The sequence below is a fragment of the Stenella coeruleoalba genome (genome assembly GCF_951394435.1).
Source record: "Stenella coeruleoalba genome assembly, chromosome: 14".
Taxonomy (NCBI): Eukaryota; Metazoa; Chordata; class Mammalia; order Artiodactyla; family Delphinidae; genus Stenella; species Stenella coeruleoalba.
Window position 1 is genome coordinate 26,864,751 of NC_137160.1, and position 20,534 is coordinate 26,885,284.

The 20,534-nt window shown below is 47.5% G+C and overlaps 1 protein-coding gene across 2 annotated transcripts in view; it reads left to right on the forward strand.

Moving 5' to 3' along the window:
- The window catches only part of ST8SIA5 (ST8 alpha-N-acetyl-neuraminide alpha-2,8-sialyltransferase 5), a 74,852-nt gene that overhangs the window by 34,116 nt on the left and 20,202 nt on the right, over nucleotides 1–20,534 (forward strand). For both annotated transcript variants that reach the window (XM_079942101.1, XM_079942102.1), the window contains 2 exons: nucleotides 9,149–9,241; nucleotides 19,108–19,194. In XM_079942101.1, the coding sequence (XP_079798227.1) occupies nucleotides 9,149–9,241; nucleotides 19,108–19,194 (180 nt within the window). The remainder of the gene's footprint in view (nucleotides 1–9,148; nucleotides 9,242–19,107; nucleotides 19,195–20,534) is intronic.

The window sequence follows — 20,534 nt, forward strand, 5'->3', positions numbered from 1 at the left end:
GCCCCAAACTGGTGACACAAAAGCCTCTTCGCTCTGTAGAACAGCAGGCCAAGTAAGCGTCAAGGCTAGAGCTTCTCCCTCTGATCAAGGTCTGTGTTGTGCCTAGCAGCTACTGTGCAGTATGGGGTGTGGAATCGTCATATTTCAGAGCTGGAAGGAACTAGACTGAATTCAATTTAGCATTCTGTTATGCTATATTGAATTGCTCCCTAATTGTTTCAAGACAGTGTATAATTAAGGAATAAATTGTGCGATACAAGTGCTCCAGGAGCCTAGTGAAGTCAGAGGCGCTTCCATGGAGGGGCTAGACTGGCTTGGATGTGGATGGGTGATGCCTGTGGTCGAGTGCTACCGGGGGCTGGCTGTGTGCCAGGCATGGTGCTGGGCGCCTGACACGTGTTACTGCAGTTAATCCTCACACTCAGAGCTTTGAGGTGGGTACTGTCATTGCCCCCATTTTACAGAGGAGGAACTGAGTCCCCACTTCCAGGTGTGGTGGGTGGTGCAGCTGGAGCACACCCCATGCAGTGTGACTCTGAGTCCTAGCACTAGTGGGCCATGCACGACGGAGGGATTCTTCTTTCTGGGCTGTGGACAGACATCCAACGTTGGGTTGGGTTGGGTCCCCTCGTTTCTCCTTGCCAAGTCCTCTCAGACCGCCTGTTCCTGCCCTCAGCTCCTGGCTGTTAGACTGGACTAAAATGGCCATATTGATCTAAGTAGGTGATTACGTGCATATCTTCTTCGAGTACTGTCATTAGCACTAGAGGCAAGACGATCTTTAGGGTCTTTCATCCCTTCCTCTCCTCCTTCCCACTTTTTTATTTTATTGCGGTACGCGGGCCTCTCACTGCTGTGGCCTCTCCCGTTGCGGAGCACAGGCTCCAGACGCGCAGGCTCAGCGGCCATGGTTCACGGGCCCAGCCGCTCCGCGGCATGTGGGATCTTCCCGGACCAGGGCACAAACCCGTGTCCCCCGTATCGGCAGGCGGACTCTCAACCACTGCGCCACCAGGGAAGCCCCAAAGGGGAGCTTCTTAGGGCTCCCTGGTCTGGCCCAGAAAATAAGGCTGCCATGTATGTACTCTTGCAGGGAATGTGCTAGATATTGGATCTGGGGCCCTGCAGAGCTGCTGGCTGGGGAGGAGGAGTGTCAGCATGAGACTTTGTCCCTGACCCTCCCCCTAACATGTGCCAGGAATAACGCTCCACTGAGGTTCACGATGGGAGCAGATTAATCACAAGACAATCAAGGGTTGCGCTCAGAGCGTCAGGCTATGTAGCTTTCAGTTCTGATTTCTCAAAATAGCTCTGGGGATTCCTGTGGACAAATGAAGAGACACTGGTCCAGAGAGGGCCCTGGTCCATGCAGGGGTCTGGGTCAGGTCCCTCCACCACCCAGGAGGGGCAGTGTGTCCTGGCAGCTGTGCCCTGCTATTGTTAACAGCCAAGCCCTTCTTGCCTCTCCTTGCATCTATCTGAGAAGACACTCCAGTCCTTTGTGTGTCAGGCTGTAATTTTCAGACCTTGATTTCTGTGTGTTTGCCCTCACGGTTAGTATGGTATCTCAAGATGGCAGCTGTTCTGCTCTAAAATAGCACTGAGCTCACTGAAGGGCTGTTGGCCTTGGGAAGGGAAGGAGGCTGCTTACTGAGAAGCTCTCAAATGACCGTGGCTTATGCCGGTCAGGGAGACGGGCTGCACTGAGGTGACTAAGGACGTGGGTTCTGGGCTCTTGAAAGTGTGAGGTTCCTTTTTTAGTGCCTCCATCCACTGGCTGAATGACCCTGGGCAAGTTACTTTACCTCTTGTAGCCTGAGTCTCTGGTGTAAACCGGGGCAGTAATGCCTGCCTTTTAGGGCTGTTGGGAGGGTTAAGTGAGGCCAAGTTAAGGATCTAGTATCAGGCTACCACATACAGTTGTGCCAGGTGGGCACTGCACAAAAGTAGCTAGCCAAGTGGAGTTGCAATCCAGCTCACTCTCATTTGACAGGCCACGTGCCTGGCATGTGGAGAAAAAGGTGCTTTTTCCTAATTCACACAGAGATGCCCTACCTGCACTGTTCCTACTCAGTGTGGGATAAATAAACCACTCTGTGGTTCTCTGAGACTCTGCACCAGGCTTGACAGGGGCCCAGGGGTTCAGATTGCTGAGCTGGGGCAGCTTCCCTATTCCTGGGGCTGGTGGAGGTCCAAGAGGTGTGCTCTTGCATGACACAAGGACTGCCCTGGGCTCCTGTTTTCTTGAACAGCATTAGTATCTAGGGATGAAGCGGCGTATTAGATAGAAAGCTGAATGCGTGGGCTTCATCTTGTACCAGCCAGTGGCTTCTGGGTCTCAAAGTACTGTGGCCCCTAAGGAAGGTCCCACGGTCCTGAAGGAGCTCTGGAGGTGGGATCAGGTGAACAGGGGAGCCCTCTGTGGGGCAGGCTCATGTGGAGGGGCTGGGAGGAATGACAGAGCCAGACTCTGCACACTGGATCCTGGGCGTGCTGAAACGAGGCCTCCTCAGCCCTCCAAGCGGGAGCCCAAGCCTGCGTGGGAGGAGGGGAACCAATATTCAGAACCGTTGCGGTCACGTCTTCATTTGTCTTCTCGCTTAGTAGGGGCCCTCGCCTGCTGGTCAGGCAGCAGCGCTGCCCAGCTATGCCCCCCACGCTCCCGAGGGCACAGAGACGGGGGCAGGATGGATGCAGCCTGGCACCAGCATTGGACTTGGCTGCCAGAAGCCAAGTGGCATCTGAGATGAGCTGGGCTCCTGATCTGAGCGGCTGGGACTATTTATACCTGTGAGGTGCCCGAATGTGGTGCCCCTCCCCTTTGAGGTGGGTAGAGATCGCCTTTCCAGAATTGAAAGAAGAGACAGTGACTAAGTCACCTTGAGAGGCTAATGGAGTCGAGGAAGTTGGAGAAACTGTTGCTCTCAGTCTTATAGCAGCTCAAGGGAAAGCTTGAGATATTTAGAGAGAGATCCATGATTTAAAGGGGCCTTTCTTTAGTGGTTTCCAATAGTAAGAGAAAACTTATAAAAATATAGAAAAGTGTTTTTTGAATCATTCATAATCCCATTACTCAGAGAAACCTACTATTTTTTTTTAAACATCTTTATTGGAGTATAATTGCTTTACAATGGTGTGTTAGTTTCTGCTTATAACAAAGTGAATCAGCTATACATATACATATATCCCCATATCTCCTCCCTCTTGCATCTCCCTCCCTCCCTCCCTCCCTATCCCACCCCTCTAGGTTGTCACAAAGCACTGAGCTGATCTCCCTGTGCTATGCGGCTGCTTCCCACTAGCTATCTGTTTTACATTTGGTAGTGTATATATGTCCATGCCACTCTCTCACTTCGTCCCAGCTTACCCTTCCCCCTCCCTGTGTCCTCAAGTCTATTCTCTACATCTGTGTCTTTATTCCTGTCCTGCCCCTAGGTTCTTCAGAACCATTTTTTTTCTTTAGATTCCATATATATATGTGTTAGCATACGGTATTTGTTTTTCTCCTTCTGACTTACTTCACTCTGTATGATAGTCTCTAGGTCCATCCACCTCACTACAAATAACTCAATTTCGTTTCTTTTTATGGCTGAGTAATATTCCACTGTATATATGTGCCACATCTTCTTTATCCATTCATCTGTTGATGGACACTTAGGTTGCGTCCATGTCCGGCTATTATAAATAGAGCTACAGTGAACATGGTGGTACATGACTCTTTTTGAACTGGGAGAAACGTACTATTTTAAATAATTAACTAAATTAAATATGGGAGATTAAATTAATTAAATTAAATATGGGAGAAACGTACTATTAATATCTTGTTACAGTCCTTCCCTTTTCCCATGTGTTCACGTATGTATATAGAATTCGTTTTGGAGATCATAGTTTTGTAACTTGCCTTTTTCACTCAACATTATCATGAGCATCTTCCCATTACACACAAAATCTTAAGCATCATTTTTGATGTCTGCATGATGGTCAGTATCCAGACCAAAAAGGGATTTCTATGGCTTCCTCCAGAATGCCGTCCTTGGGCCTCCTGTCAGAAGCAGAATCGAGGGATGACCCGTGTGGCAATGCTTCTTGCAGTCTTATTTCCTCAAGTCATTCGTCTTTAAAGAGTGAGATGGAGCAGCACAGCCTCCCCAAAGCATAGCGCAGATATGCTGGAGAAAGAAGCAAGGGCTATTAGCTCCATTTTTCAGATGGAAAACTAGGCTTTAGACCCAGGCCTGGAGTGATTTTGATGACGTGGCTGAGGTACCACATGGAGTGTTTTCAGAGTACCTGGGATTTGTTATCATCACGTGTGGTAAGACACACAGACGTGGAAATGACTGTCATGAAGGAAGAGGTTTTTATACTTACAGATCTCTAGAAACAGGAAGCACACCATGCCATGTAGGACCACACAGGAAGCACCAGAGTCGGTCAAGCAGCAGGAGGAGTGAAGGGGAAAAGGGGGCAAGAGCCATATAGGCAAAGCCTATATGGAAGGAATGGATGCGACAGGGTATGCAGACTTAAGATTGGCTAGTGTGAATAATTTCAGTGGGCTCTGGGGCAGAGGGCTGTCCCTAGTTGTTTGGCAGCTGGCCTTGGGGTGATTAGGGCAGAGGGCTAAGTGGCCCTAAGTGTGAGAGGAGGAGGTGGTGGTGGTGGTGGAGTATAAGCTCTGGATTGCTTGGTTTGCGTATGAAAGGTGTGCTCATGGGCTGTTTACCATCTCTAGGAATTGACTCGTTCTAGGAGAGGCAGTCTCTCCAGGGCCAGCAAGGCCCCAGATGTCAAAGCATCAGAAACACATAGTTAATCTATGGAGTCTGCAGCAGAGATGGGTGATCAGGGACATCCCCACGTCTAAGCAGAATTCAGCATGGGCTTTATCCTCAGGGTGGTAGGGGAGAGGTTTACTAATAGCAGCAGAAGGAGGATGGCAGCCAGTCCAGATGGTGGAGAACTTCCTGAGTTATTCATCTCTGACTCAGCTCTGCCATCAACTAGCTGAGGGACTGTAAGCATGTCTCTGACTCCCTGGGCATCCACTGGCAGCTCTTACCCTTTAACGGCAGGAGAAAGGGAAAGAAGGGAAATGGACATGCCTTGGGCACTTCCTGTGTTCCAGGCACTGTACTAGTGCTTTCTCTGAAATTCTCATCAATATCTTCTCTCAGCCCTGTCACAAGTGTACTGCATTTTTAATGCTGATTTTACAAATGAAGAAACTAAGGCTCTTCATTTGATGGGCCTAAGGTGGCTAATGAGGGGCAAAGAAGGATGTGAACCTTATTCCGAAATCCTCTCCACCTAATAGCCACTAAACACACCACACAAGACCATTTGGAATCATTGAACTGCCTAGTGATGTGCATATGAGTGATGTTGGGGATTCAGGAAAAAGGAAGACTGAGTGGAGGCTGCAGAGGTAAGGCCAGGATGGCCTTGTGAAGGCAATGAAGGGGCTGGCTGATCAAAGGGAGGTGCTGCTTGGTTTTAACGTCCTTTGAGAGTTTCTTTCTCCTGTTTGTGGATCATTAATTCATAGTATTGTTCTGGCTTGGTTAGTAAGTGGGAAAAACTGAGGGAAACTTGGGGATTGTATTTAAGTGCTGGGTGGGACTTTAGATACCACCTCTTTCAGATTATTTTTAGGAGGAGAAAAAAGAGGCCCAGAGAGGGGAAGTGATTTACCCAAAGCCACACAGCTGGTTTCGAGGCATATCCTAGATGTGTCTGCAAGTGTCCCAACTGCCTGAGAACGCTAGGATAAGCCTCCTCTTAATAATCTTCTGTGTCATTATAATCTAGAGCTTTTCTTAGTAGCATCCTGAGATCATGGCTTCAGATGACCCAGTGGATTCCAAAGGGCTTTGTGTCACTGGCTCTGGTTGCAAATGATGATCTTTGTGATAAGACACCAGACCTCACTTACTGTTATGTGACTGGAAAAATGACATGAGTTGGAGCCAAGGTCATGGACTTTTTTGTAGCCCCAGGCTGACACCTTTGTTCTTAGTTGCAGATAACAGAATCCATTTTAGCTAAAGCAGAAAGGGATTTATTAAGGGTAGAGATAGCACAGAATCATTGGGAAAGCTGAAGAAAGACTCTAGGCTAGCTTCCAGGAATGTCTCTGCAGACTGCATTGTGAAATTGGGCCACCGTGGAAGCTGCTGCCTCTGATATAATCGCAAAGGTGCTGCCACTACTACAATTTCCAAGAGCCATGCCACCTCTGCCACATTCTGCACCAGCAAAACAATACATTGAGCTTTGTTATTCTTCTAGAACATGGCTCTGACTCAGTCTCATGCTACTGATTGTTGAACCTAAATTGCTTCAAGGACCCTAGCTACAAGGGAGTCTGGGAAATGTAGTTTTTAGCTTTCTTGTCTCTGTAGTACAAAAGGTGCAGAGATACCAAAGACAAAGTCCCTGTGTTTGAGATACTCCTCATTTGGAAGGGGAAATAGATATATAAACAGACTATTATGATACAATGGTATCTGCTCTAATTAGGAGCAAATGTATAGAGGGACCCTGAGAGTGAGCATTAGAAAAGGCTTCCCAGAAGTGGGGGCATTTGGGCTGGGTACTGAAGGATCAATATGAGTTTGCCAGGTGAGAAAGACAGAGAAAGGAGTTGTAAAACACAAGAGAAACAGAGAAAGGAGAGTGTGATATTTTGGGGATCCTCAGTGCCTAGTTCTTATGAAATCTGCTTAAATTCTTTTAAGACATGAGAGAAAGGAGAGGATTTATTTTGTATAAATAGGAGCCAATTTGTTGTATAAAATATTTTAATATTCTAAAATATTATTTAAAATTTCTTAAATATATAATTATAATATTTAAAAAATTAACTTAAATCACATTAAAATGAAAGAACAAATATTTACAAATATAATAGTTTTAAAGTGTTAAATATTAAATTGTATTTTTAAATTATTTAAAATACCGACATTTTAAAAAGAAGCCAATTTATTGGATAAATGTCTCAATATTTCTAAAGCAGCACAGACATAAGTTTGTCTACATAAGTTAGTGAGAATATATGTGAACTAGCTGCTGCCACATTTTGGGAGGTTTGTGGGAAATGCTCAAGGACTGACTTTATTTTAAATCCTTGGTTGTGGCTTGCAGTGCCCAGCAGCAGTCCTGGGGCTCCATCCCCACCTCCTGTTCTCCAGGGCTACCTGTTGAGACGCCACTGCCCCAAGTTTAGAGAGGCTGACCCTGCAGATTTCTTGATTCTGGGCTGTCACGGGATCCCACCCTCCCAGCTTAATCTGCCCAAGCATCTTCTGAAAGAGAGGCCGTGAGGAAAGGGTGCACCTGGCCTCTGCCCTGGAGGCCCCTTCTGCCTCTGTGGCCAAGTCCAGCAGTGAACTACTGTGTTTTACCTTGGTGGGAACCCTCCCCCCGACTCCCTCACCTCCCCGCCTCCGACTCCTCCACCCCCCAGGCAGGCGGATGTTCCCTGGGCTGGTGCAAACTGTCAGGTGCGACGAAGGGAGGCCATAGGGCACTTTCCAGGGGATACCAGCTGTCCTCGTAAGTGGGTGGACAAGAGCAGTCTTGACTGTATGCACTGGTTCACAACGCAGCTTTGCCACCTGCCACCCACACGACGCTGGCAAGTGAGTTAACTCCCAGAGCCTCCTCCTGGGGGGCTAGTAATAAAGATTGAAAGGGAATATGATGCTTAATGAAATAAGTCAGACAGAGGAAGACAAATACTGTATGGTATCACTTATATGTGGAATCTAAAAAGTAATACAAATGATTGTACATGCACAACAGAAACAGACTCACAGACTTAGAAAACAAACTTGTGGTTACCAAAGGGGAGAGGGAAGGGGGGAGGGATAAATTAGGAATATAAGATTAACGGATACAAAGTACTGTATATAAAATAGATAAACAAGAAGGATATACTGTATAGCACAGGGGATTATACCCATTATCTTTTTTTTTTTAATTTTTTTTATTTTTTGTGGTAAGCGGGCCTCTCACCGCCATGGCCTCTCCCGCCGCGGAGCACAGGCCCCGGACGCGCAGGCCCAGCGGCCATGGCTCACGGGCCCAGCCGCTCCGCGGCACGCGGGATCCTCCCAGACCGGGGCACGAACCCGCGCCCTCTGCATCGGCAGGCAGACTCTCAACCACTGCGCCGCCAGGGAAGCCCTATACCTATTATCTTGTAATAACCTATAACGGAATAGAATCTGCAAAATACTGAATCACCATGCCGTATACCTGAAACTAACATAATACTGTAAAAAACTATACTTCAATTAAAAAGAAAGAAAAGTGAATGCTTCCACGTAGAGTGCCGGGCCCTGAACGTGGCCCATGACAAGGGCTCAGCAGTATTGGCTTAAGTTGCTATTGTTATTTTGCGTGAAGCTGCAGAAGGTACTGCGAGGTGACTCTGACACGCCTGGAGCCAGCTGGTGTGGGAGTGGGCTCGGGCCCCTCTACACTGACAGCACCACCTGGAGTGCCACCTGTTTAGCCTCAGTTTTCTCAGCTGCCAAATGGGGAGAAAGAAAGAGTCTCACCTAGTCACAGCGCGAGCATGGACATCAGTGAGCTAATGGAAACAAATGCTTTTTATAGTAGAAAAAGCAGCTTGTGTTTTTTCAGCTATGCTTGTGGCTGTCGTTGTGTGACACTTCTCCCAAGAGGAGGAGAAAGGAGAAAAGAGCAGGAAAGGGCAGGACCAGCTGAAGACCTGTAGCCTCACTACCCTGGCTCCCAGGGCTGCCTCCATCAATGACTGGTCAGAGGAAGAACGCAAATGAGAACATGCCCGGAGCATCCTCTTTCTTCTTCGAAGCCACCACGTGGAGCCAAACCTGCTTCTAAACGTCATGATTTACTGAAATGGGTTCATGCTTACACTTCCAGGTTGATGGAGGTGCTGAGAGTAATTAGCCACCCAGTGATGAGGCCAGAGGGCGCCAGCAGTCCTGGAAACAGACCCTCTTCAGGTCGTCTGCTGGGGTGGGCTGGTTTGCTCTATTAATTTGGCCAGATACCACCCCTCTGCCCCCCGCCCCCCGACAACAAGAGCCCCGACAGGTCCCTGAAAGTCTGGCCGCTTCTCTGCGTAGTAACCTCTGTCCCTATTGGTCCCCAGGTACTTTGAATTTTACGAGGGCCCTTTTGAGTATAACTCCACGAGATGCCTGGAGCTGAGGCACGAGATCTTGGAAGTGAAGGTGCTTTCCATGTGAGTGTGGCCGGGTGGGTGGTGGGTGCAGGGTGGGGCATGTGGGGACGGGCAAGGCAGGGTGGGGTGGGGGGTGAGGGATTGGCCCAAAGAAACTGGAAACTTGCTGCATCACTACAGAGAAAGAATTAGGTGCTTCCCTGGGGCCTCTGGCATTCGGAGAGCTCTGGAGGGCTCGATACAGGGATGACTGTTCGTGTTTTATGAAAAATGCCAAGTTTGCAAGGTTACCTCTGGTGACTGGGCGTTCCAGTCCCCGGCTCAATTACCAGCGTCCATGGTTATCATCACTGGGCTCCTCTTGGATAGAAATCGAAGAGGGCACCCGAGTATCTTATCTGAAATTCAGTACTTTGTGGCTTAAGCATTGCCCTCTTGCTATTCGTTAAATTTTTAAAAATTATTTAAAGGATACAACATTCAAGTGGTACAAAAAGACATACAGTGAGAAGTCCCCTTCCCACAGCTACCCCCCTCCAGTCTGCCCCTCAGAGGCCACCCATGTATCTTCGCGCATCCTTCCAGAGGGTCTGCATAAACCAGCACCCATGGGTGGATGTCTTTTACCTTTTTTTTTTTTTATTAATACAAATAGCCAGAGAACTGTGCTCCCCACTCCCTACCAACAGTGTATCACCTGTGGCTCTTCTACAACCCGTGTGAGGGAAAACGCATTACGTGCTGGACTCACTAGTGTGTATGTGCCTCCCTCACAGCACTGCCACGAATTGAGAGGAATTTGTGTCATGTTAATCATGGCAGGATGCATGTTTATTTGAAAACAGTTATCGCTGACCCTTGAACAACATGGGTTTGCACTGCGCAGGTGCACTTATATGCAGACATTTTTTGAGAGTAAACGCTGCAGTGCTGCTTGGTCCGATGTTGGTTGGATCTGCGGATGCCCAGGAGCTGTGGTCAGGGAGGGCTGACTGCAAGCGCTGCGCTGTTCAAGGGACAACTGCGCATCCGATGTGGAGAAGTACAGTTGATTTGGAGCCAGGCAGTGCTGGGTGCTTATGTGGACTCACGGGCCCTGACACGATCCCAGGACTTCCATCCATGGCCCACAGGCAGGATCCACTGCTCCTTTAGCCACTTGACGTGATTTCCAAGTCATGTGGGTCATTGAAAGAGCTTGGAGCTTGGGGTCAGGCAGACTTGGGATCCAAAGCTGACTCTGGGCCTTAGAAGCTCTGCATCTTTATACAAATTACTTAACCTCTTTGAGTCTTTCCTTACCTATAAAAATGGGGACACAATTACCTACTTTTAAGGGTTGCAGTAAAGACTAGCTGAAGTAACATATGTGAAATAGATAGCCCAACAGTGCACATCTACGGCAGCACACGTAATAGGTGCTCAGTAAATGTGAATGTGCCCTCCCTCTCTCCCCCCTCCCCTTTCTTTCCGTTTTGGAACCAGCAGCAGCTTTTCTGGGCTGACATTCACAGACCCCATCAGCTCAGTAGTGCGGGAAAGCTCCAGGGATAAGGCCAAACGTCCAGCTGGGATCAGCTGCGTTGTTCACGGTCCTTGTTCTGTTCGAGGGTCTCTATAGCTTCTAGAGGGACCGCAGGAGGCAGCTCACCCTCTGTCCATCCCACCCAGCCCTGAGCGGAGCACACTGTGGAGGGCGCTAGGAGTTAACTGGGCCAAGAGGATTCTAGACTGAGGGGACAGTTTGTGCCAAGGCCTGTGTCAGGAGAGGCCCACTGTGTCTCAGTCTCTGAGAGCTGGCCTGAGGGGCAGCAGGAGCCATGTCCCTGGAGGAGCAGGCAGGGCTGCACCTTGTGGAGCCTTGCAGTGTGGACCGGGATTTAGATTTTATCCTTTTCTTAGGTCCATGGGCACCCATGGGAAAGGTTTTAAACAAGTGGGGGCGGGGGGAGGATAATGTGATTGGTGTTTGCTCTGCCGAGGAACTGTGACTTAGTGATGAAGACGTCTGTCCAGCCCGCAGGCAGGAGCCAAAGGTATAAGCAGAGGGCCTGATCTTTTCTCAGAACTCAAAGATCTCGGACCCTTAAATGTCTCGCTGGGGACAGCCGGAGCACTCTTCACTGAGAGCATACCTTAGAGTTTTCAAAGGGTAAAGAATTAATCTTTTAAATTATAAAATGCAGACAGTTTCTTCATGGTTACTTCAAGATCTAGACAGGAAATCTGAGAGACCCTATAAATGGGCCATCCTTCTGTCACATGGCATCCCTCTACCCATATATTTTCTCTGCATTAGTATAAGTCCTTGTTTTGGTTTGCTATGGTTCCCATAACAAAGTACCACAGACTGGTGGGGTTAAACAACAGAACTTTATCTTCTCACAGTTCTGGAGGCTGGAGGTCTGAGATCAAGGTGTTGGCAGGCTTAGTTGCTCCCGAGGCCTCTCTCTCTGGCTGATACGTGGCCATCTTCTCGCTCTGTCTTCCCAGGGTCTTCCCTCCGTACCTGTGTCCTAACTTCCTCTTCTTATAAGGACATCAGTCATATTGGATTAGGGCCCACCCTGGTGATGTCATTTTAGCTTAACCACCTCTTAAAGACCTTACCTCCAAATAGAGTCACATTCTGAGGTATTGGGGTTTAGGGCTCAACATATGAATTTTGAGGGAGATATAATTCAGCCCATAATCATCCTTATCACAGCTTCCATTTAGGGACCATATTAGAAGTTACCGGGCTCTTTGTTTCAAGCCTAAGTCTTGAACATTGCGGGGTGTGATGGGAACCTCATTTCCCCCCATGATCTGTGGCCACCCTTTGTCCCTTGTCAGGGACTTGTGTTGGTGACAAAAGGTCCTCTGCGTGTTTGGCTCTACTTGTCTCTGCCTTTGGGGCACCCTCTCGGTTCTCCTGAGCTGAGCGGCCATCCCAGCTGGCGACCTGTGAGCTTTACCCCATCTGTCTCTTCCATGTCAGTTGCCCTCCATGTGGTCCCCTGGCCCTGGAGTCTTGGCGCTGGTGGTACTGGGGGTCTGAGAGGAGAGAGGCCGGGCTGTTCAAGGGGCATGTGAGCCTGCTGGGTCATCAGGGAGCAGTGATACCAAGTGATACCTTTCCTGAGTGATACCTTTCCTGAGTCCTCAAGCTGAGGTCAGTGGGCTCCCCCAGGGCTGGAATCGGAGAAGCCAGAGGCTGTCTCTAATCCGACTGTTTCTGATGCTACCTGGGCACCTGTGGACGTCACTGTGCTCCAGCCCAGAGCCAGGAGTGGTGCTCACGGCGGAGACCCTGAGTCATCCGGAAAAGGTTAGATCTCCATCTGTGAATGGAAGGGGCTGGACGGACGTGCCCAGAGGCCCTTCCGGTACATGAACGTCAGCTGGCATTCCATCTGAGGAGACAGTGGGGTGTGTGATTCATCTGGGAATGATTCTGATCCAAAATTGCTCCAGTCAATGGTAAAAATCAGTCAGCTGGAAAATTCCCATATGGTAAAGGCCTCGTTCCCAGACAATATCCAATACAATGAGGATTTACTCTGTGATGATTTGTTACGAAATCACATTGTCCCTAATACTTGTAAAAATTATTTATGCTGACTTTTAGTCATTCTAGGGCCTCTTTATTTTTAAGCCAATTGCTGCCTGTGCTCACACACTGATGGGGGCCGTGCCTGGGACCTCACCCTTGGTGTCTCCTGCCACCGCTTCCCCATCTTTCCGGGCGGGGGAACCCTGCACAGAGCCCTGTACTGAGACCAGGAGAGAGGCTGGGAGCAGGGCTGGCTGGGCAGAGCTTTCAGGGCTGGATGTCCCTTTGTGCCCACACTTTTCTGAGTCTTGTTGCCTGACCCTACCCAGGCTCAGGACGTGTCTGTTAAATGAGTGAGAAAGTGGACAAAACCTAGGTGGGAACAGAAGAGGCCATGGCGGAAAAGGGGGAGAACAGTGAGGGAGAACGAGATGAAGGTGAGCATCTCCTGCACACGACTAGAAAAATCAGGTAGAATACAAAAGTTTATAATAATAAAAAGCAAAGATCCCCTTCCCCACAGCCTCTCCCCCAGGCCTGCTACTCGGCTGTTTCTTCTGGGAATTACCTTGTACCTCTCAGTCCTATGCGTGCCATGTATGCTGTGTTTAGCATTCACTGACGGCCTGGTGTGGTGGGTGAGGATTCAGCTCCCTTACCCAGCCCAAACCATTCCCCCCACTTTTCCCAGTTGAGGGGTACTGCTATTTTTAGTTCTTCTATCTATAGATCGCCTAAGTAACCTATTTTTTGTTCTACCAAATGTTGGCAGTATCTCTTGATCCTGTACTTTGTAAGATGAGGCTATTAAAATTACCCCAACTTTTTAATTCCAGCCTCTGGCTTCAGTCATCCGTGAGTTTACCTTTAGAATGTCAAGGCTGATAACATTTACATTCCATTTGTAACCATAGCAAGCCTCTTTGGGGCCTGCTATGGGCAGACTCTAAAATTTGAAGATCAGAAAACAGTGATTCTCATCTCTTTTCCTATTCATTTTTTCCCCTTTTTTTCTCGAGCTTCTAGTCATCTTTTCCCTTTGAACACTTTGTCTCTATCATGCCCCCCCCCCCTTTTTTTTTCCTGCCTGTCCATCGACCAGGCATTCCCCCAGGGTTTCCCCTCATCCTCTTTCTCCATCCTGGACAGGCTGCTCTCTTGGTGGGTCACGCACTGTTGTCACTTCCCTTCTCTGCCTCCGTAGGTTAGATTCACCTGGAGCTGCTTCTTTCTTGGTTTACTCCTTCATTTTGCTTCCACCCATCTTCAAGTAAATTCCCCCCAAATAGTGGGTGGAAGGTAAGGGTTTGTCCTTCTGTGTCTCCATGACCTAATTCTTCTCTTAATTTTTGGTTTGGTGGGGTTGATATTTTAGGTGAAAATCATTCACCCACAGAACGCTGAAGACCTTCTCCATCATCTCCTGGTATCCGGGGCTGTATGAGCACGGTACTAGTTGTTCCTTTGGAGGTGACCTGTTTTCTTCTGTCTGGAGTCTTTACAGATCATGACAGTTCTGGAATAGCCCGATGGTGGACCTCAGGATACACGCTCATGGAGACCTCTTAATCTGGAGCTCACTCCAAACCCTTGAACTTTCTCTTGGATTTCTTCATATTTCCTCCTCTCCAATTTGCTCCACTTCGTCTTTCCGGTACCTCTAAGGGTGGTATTCTTCTGGATTGCTCCTCGAATATCTTTTAATCTCATCTTTTCTATCTCTTTGCCCTTTGTTTCTATTTTCTGAGAAATTCCTTGACTTTACCTTCCAACTTTTCTAATGAATTTTCATTTTTCCCCAAGAGCGCTTTCTTTTTAGATTGTTCTCAGAGCAATCTAGTCTTTTTTTATCCCTCTTCTGGAATGTTAGTCATGTCTTGGGTGAAAGGAGGCAAGTGGCTGGCTCAACCCTCATCTTAGAGTAAAGGTGATCTGTGCCTTTGTAAAGCAACTTATAAAATTTTTTTTATACATATTGCCTCGTTTGATCTTTCTGACAACCTTTGAGATCAGCAGAGCAGAGGTTATATCTGTCTTACAGATAAAGCAGCTGAGTCTCAGAGAGATTAAATGACTTGTCTGAGGTCATATTGTCAGTGAGAGATGGAACCAGGATTCCAGGCTGGATAACCAGGCCCCGACCTTGATCCAGTGTGTGACAAGGACATTGGAGGCACAGAGAATGGGGTCTGGACACTGGTAACAGTTGAACTTGGGACCCTGGGCTTCAGTGTTGCCAAGGTTGTGTTTCTGGAGGCGTTAGAGGCATTGGCTGTTCTGGGTGCTGCCCTAGGGGCCTGTGGGTTGCAGGGAGTGAGGGAGGGCAGCAGTGGGTGAGCAAGGCTGCCGCTGTGTAATGGCACCTCTCCTCCAATGTCACATGAGCTAAATAAGCAAGAGTTACTGTGGGAGGTTTGGGAAAGCTGGAAGGAAGGCATCAGGATGAGAGGAGGGACTCCTTCCAGCTCTTTAAAGCTGCCAGGCAGGTTCCTGCCCCAGGGCCTTTGCACTCACTCTTCTCTGCCTGTAATACTCTTTCCCCAGATGTTTGTGTGGCTCACTCATGCATCATTTCAGTTCTTTGTGCAAGATTCCCCTCTTCAGGGAAGGCTTCCCTGATCAACCCATCTGAAATAGTCACTTTTCAACCCCTGATTCAGTTTCCTTTTATTTTTATTATTTCTTTTTTTCTAAATTGAAGTATAGCTGGTGTACTATATTATATAAGTTACAGGTGTACAATATAGTGATACACAATTTTTAAAGGTTATAGTCCATTTATAGTTATTATAAAATATTGGCTATATTCCCTGTGCTGTATGATATATCCTTAGAGCCTCTTGCTTCATTTTTCTTTTTTTCTTTTTTTAAATGGATTAATTTGATTTTTTGTTTGTTTTCTGGACTGCACCGAGCGGCTTGTGGGATCTTAGTTCCCCAACGAGGGATTGAACCCGGGCCCTCGGTAATGAAAGCATGGAGTCCTAACCATTGGACCACCGGGGAAGTCCCTTGCTTCATTTTTCTTTGTAGCACTCACCACTCCCTAACATGACATTAAATATCTGGGTTTGTTTTTTTTCTGGTTGTGGTAAGAATACTTAACATGAGATCTACCCTCTTAAATTTGTAAGTGTCCAATACAGTATTGTCAACTGTAGGCATTAAGTTTTACAGCAAATCTCTAGAACTTATTGGTCTTACATAACTGAAACTTCATAGCAACTCTTCATTTCTCCTTCCCCGAGCCCCTGGTATCTATCATTCTACGCTGTTTCTATAAGACTGACTATTTTAGATACCTCATACGAGTAGAATCATGCAGTATTTGTCCTTCGGTGACTAGCTTATTTCACTTAGGATAATGTCCTCTAGATTCATCCAAGTTGTCACATATGGAAAGATTTCCATTTTTTTAAGGCTGCATAATATTTCATTGTGTGTATATAATACATTTTCTTTATCCATTCATTCATCAGTGAACATGTAGGTTGTTTCCATATCCTGGTTATTGTGAATAATGCTGCAGTGCACATGGGGGTGCAAGTATTTCTTCAAGATTCTGATTTCAATTCCAGAAGTGGGATTGCTGGACCATATGATAGTTCTATGTTTAATTTTTTGAGGAATCTCCATACTGTGTTCCATTGCAGCCACACCATTTTACATTCCCACCAACAGTGTATGAGGGTTCCCTTTTCTCTATATCCTCGCCAATACTTGTCATCTTTTGTTTTTTTGAAAATAGCCATTCTAACAGGTATGATGTAGTATCTCATTGTGGTTTTGATTTGCATTTCCCTGATGATTAGTGGTGTTGAGCACCTTTTCATGTACCCGTTGACCATTTGTATGTTTTCTTTGTGGAAATGTCTTTTCAAGTCTTTTGCCGTGTTTAACGTGATTTTAAAATCAGGTTATTTGTTTTTTTGCTATTGCTGTTATTTGTTTTTTTGCTATTGCATTGTAGGAGTTCCTATGTATTTTGGATGTTAACCCCTTATCAGATATATGGTTTGCAAATATTTTCTCCTGTTTGGTAGGGTTGTCTTTTTACTCTGCTGATTATATCCTTTGCTGTGCAGAAGGTTTTTAGTTTGATGGAGTCTACTTGTCCATTTTTGCTTTTATTGCTTGTGCTTTTGGTGTTGTATCCCTGGATATTTGCTTCCCATTTGTGAGGTCTGTGTGGGCAGGGAGTTTTTTTGTTCACCACAGTATCTCCAGTTCCTGCCATATCGAGGAATTCAGTAAATAGTTATAGAATGTATTTGAACTCAGACTTATTGATTCATTCATTAATTATTGATATACTCAACAAATATTTACCACTCATCTGCTATGTGCCTTAGCACTGGAGTCACAGTCAGGCATGATCCCCTGCCCCAGGGTATTTACTATTTAGTGGGAAGTATCAGGCATAGGTAATGACAGGTTATGGGTTTTACAGAAGGGGAAAGTACAGGGGGCTGTGAGTCGGCATTGTCAAGACAGCTTAGTTTAACAGTAATAATAACTTATACCTGCAGGGCACTTTCCACGTGCCAGACGCCATTCTTAGTCATTTATTGCATCGTCTTAGTTAGTAGTCTTAACAAACCTGGGTGGGTGAGCAATAATCTCGTGTTATGACCATTTTCTAGGCGAGAAAACTGAGGCTCAGAGCAGTCACATAGCCGGCCTGAGGTCCCATAGTTAGGAAGTGCCTAAACTGGGTCTGAGGCCCAACTCCCCTTCTGGTTCCAAAATCTAGGTACTTAGTCACTATCCTGTATGACTTTTCCTGCAATCATTCCTCCCAGCACCAGTCATATACTCTCTCTGTAGGTGAGGCTTGCCTAGTTTGGGAACAACTGTTTCCCCCTCCAGTTAAACACAGCAGGACACAGCTCTGCAGAATGAACCTGTTTTTTTACTTTACAGTTAAGTATTTGCCTTTTTTTGAAATCATGCACCTTTTTTGGAAGCTGATGAAAGCTTCAGATTTTCCCTAAGATGTGCACATGGGTGGACAGACAGGGGATTTTGCCTATAATTCAGAGGGTTCATAGGTTTCCTTAAGACCTTTGGTGGACCTCAAAGTAAGAACCACAATTAATTGTAGTTTTTTGATAACACTCAGCTCCTGGGGGCTTGTCACTTTCCCATTCATGACCAAACCAGAATGACCTTTAAAGGGCTCCCCTTGCATCAGTGTCCAAGACAAGCCAGCATCTGAACCGGGCCACAGCCAGGTAACCCTGGACAACTGTATAATGCCTAACTGTGGGATGGGGAATGTGGGAGGTCAGGAGACAAAAGTCATGGCTCTGCCTTTAAGGAACTTATGGTCTGTCCAGCATCTCCCAGCATTCCTGAGAACTCCAGTCAGTGGCACCGCTCAATGGGAAAAGGGTTCCATGATCCAATTCTTTTTGCTGGTTTCAGTCAAAGGAAGAATCCTACATGATTTAGACATTCCCTTTCCAGGGAGTGCTTTGGGATGTCACAATGCTGAGATGTCTAAACCCAACTGGCATAAAGCTTTGCAGATGGTGGTTCAGACAAAAGACTTCTCACCTCTCCTTCTCTGTCGCTGGAAATTGTGATCTGCCCTTGAGAAAAGAGAAAGAGAAGGGCATTGTGCCTTTGCAATGAGCCCTACTGTGTGCTGAGCACAGTGTGGGGTGATCTACAGACCTTAGGGAAGTGGTCTTACACCCTCTATAGACAGATGTTCCTGGGAGAACTGTGAAGGCCCTTGGGGGTGGGCACGTGAGGAAGGTGTTTTAAAATGTGCCGGGATTTGTTTTGATCACGTATAGTAAGACACACAGACATGCAAAAGGCTAATGTGAAGGAAGACGTTCTTATGCTCACAGATTCCTAGAGACAGGAGGCATGGCACACCATGCAGGGACACATGGGGAAGCACCAGCGTTGGTCAGGAGGCAAAGGGATGAGGGGAAAGCAGAGGTGAGACCCTTTATTGTGGTTTTCGTGGAAAGGAATGGACAAGGCAGGATAAAAAGGTTCACGACTGGCTAGTTTGAGTAATTTCAGTTGGCTTTGGGGCATAAGGACTGCCCCTGGTTGTCTGATCCTTAGCTCTGGGCTGATGAGGGCAGGGACTAGTGGCTCTGTTCATAAAGGAGGTGACTGAAGGTGTGGGCTCTGGACTAGCTGAGGTGTGTATGGAAGGCATGCTTGCAGGAGAGTGGTTTGCGATCTCTAGGGATTCACAAGTCCCCAGATGTCAGAGAATCAAGAGTATAGCAAATTAGAAAATACAGTTAACACAAGGGACCAGCCCAGGATTTGGCATAAGGGGGAAGAGGAAGGGAGCATGTGTGGGGATGATGACGTTGTTCAGCCTGGCCCTTTCATGCACTCTCTGTCCTCCGCTCCCAAGGGTGAAGCAGTTGGAGCTGTTCGACAGGTGGAAGAGCCTCCAGATGTGCAAATGGGCGATGAACATCTCTGAAGCCAACCAGTTCAAGTATCTATGACTCGTCTGTGCTCCCCAGCCCTTCTGTTCATATGGTCCTCCCAGGCACCTCTTCAGAGCTCCCTCATCCTGCAAGGCCAGCCCCCAGGGACATCTTCCCCAGAGCTGGCTCTGATTGGGCTTTGGAATCTGGGAGCGGGGAGGTTCTGACTCAGCACACAGGCTGAGGCTGGCATCTTGCTGAGTGTTGTCCGCATGTCCCTGCCCTTAGTCCTAGCAGCAGCCCTGTGTGGTCAGTGCTATTGTCTCCAGTACAGCCCCTGACTGTGAGGTGAGGTGCTTGAGGTCTCCAGGAGGCCCGTGCGTTCAGGTACATTAAGCATCTTCCATGGCCTCACCCCGTGCCCCACCCTGCTCCTCGGGCAGCTGCTCTAACTTAGCAGTCCTCTCCTTCTCAGAGCGCTTGGGCTTCTACAGCCTAGACCAGCCACTTGAGCCCTGCTGTAGCTTATTCCCTAACTGCTCTCTAACCGAAACTGACAGGTTATAAGCTCCCAGGAGGCAAGAGCTGTATCTTAATGTTCTCCTGTCTTTGAGAGCCTAGCAGATGTCCAGACAGTCTCTGTGATTAGTGGTGAGCTATAGGGGCCTCTCCACTCTAAAATTCTAGGAGTTAATGGTAGGTTTTTAGTGCAGGGTAGACCTTATTGAATGGAATTGACAGAATCCTGGGAATGTGTGTATAAATTGGATTTTAGCAACTCAGGCTGTAGTTTGAATGTGCTGAAGAGCCATCTGCATGAAGGAATCCTACACGGGAAGCTGTGAAAAGCAAATAACACTAAGTATTTTGTATTTTCTGTATAAGTCATTTGTTCCAGTTTGTTGCAATTCTGGGCCAAGTTGAGAGGCAGTTTTAAGTGGCACGTTTTAGGAACGTGCTGCAGGTGCCAGCAGCCCCCAACCAGATGCCTCTAGGAGACTGCAGAAACGCAGCTAAGGCCCGGCAGTAGTTTGCAGAGACCCACGTACCATAGACTGGAATGTGGGCAACGGGTCTGTGCTGTAAACGCAGCCCCAATTCCGCCCTTAGAGCGAAGCGATACTGAGGGTGGTGCATGACGGGGAGACCCAAGCACACTGAGGGCATGCTGAAATCGAACTCAGCGTGGACAAGGTCAGTGAGATGCCAGAGGATGTTGTCCAGGCTGAGAGCTGGACAGAAGGCTCGCCAGTGGGATTCACATACCTAAGGAAATAATGTAGCAACGGGAAAATGATGTGGCAAGAGAAAAACCAGGATCCGCGGGGGAGCCTTTGGCAGGGATCAGCCAGCACGATCCGGGGAGAGGCTCTGGGGGAGCTGAGACCTTTCTGGCGGTGGGGGAAAG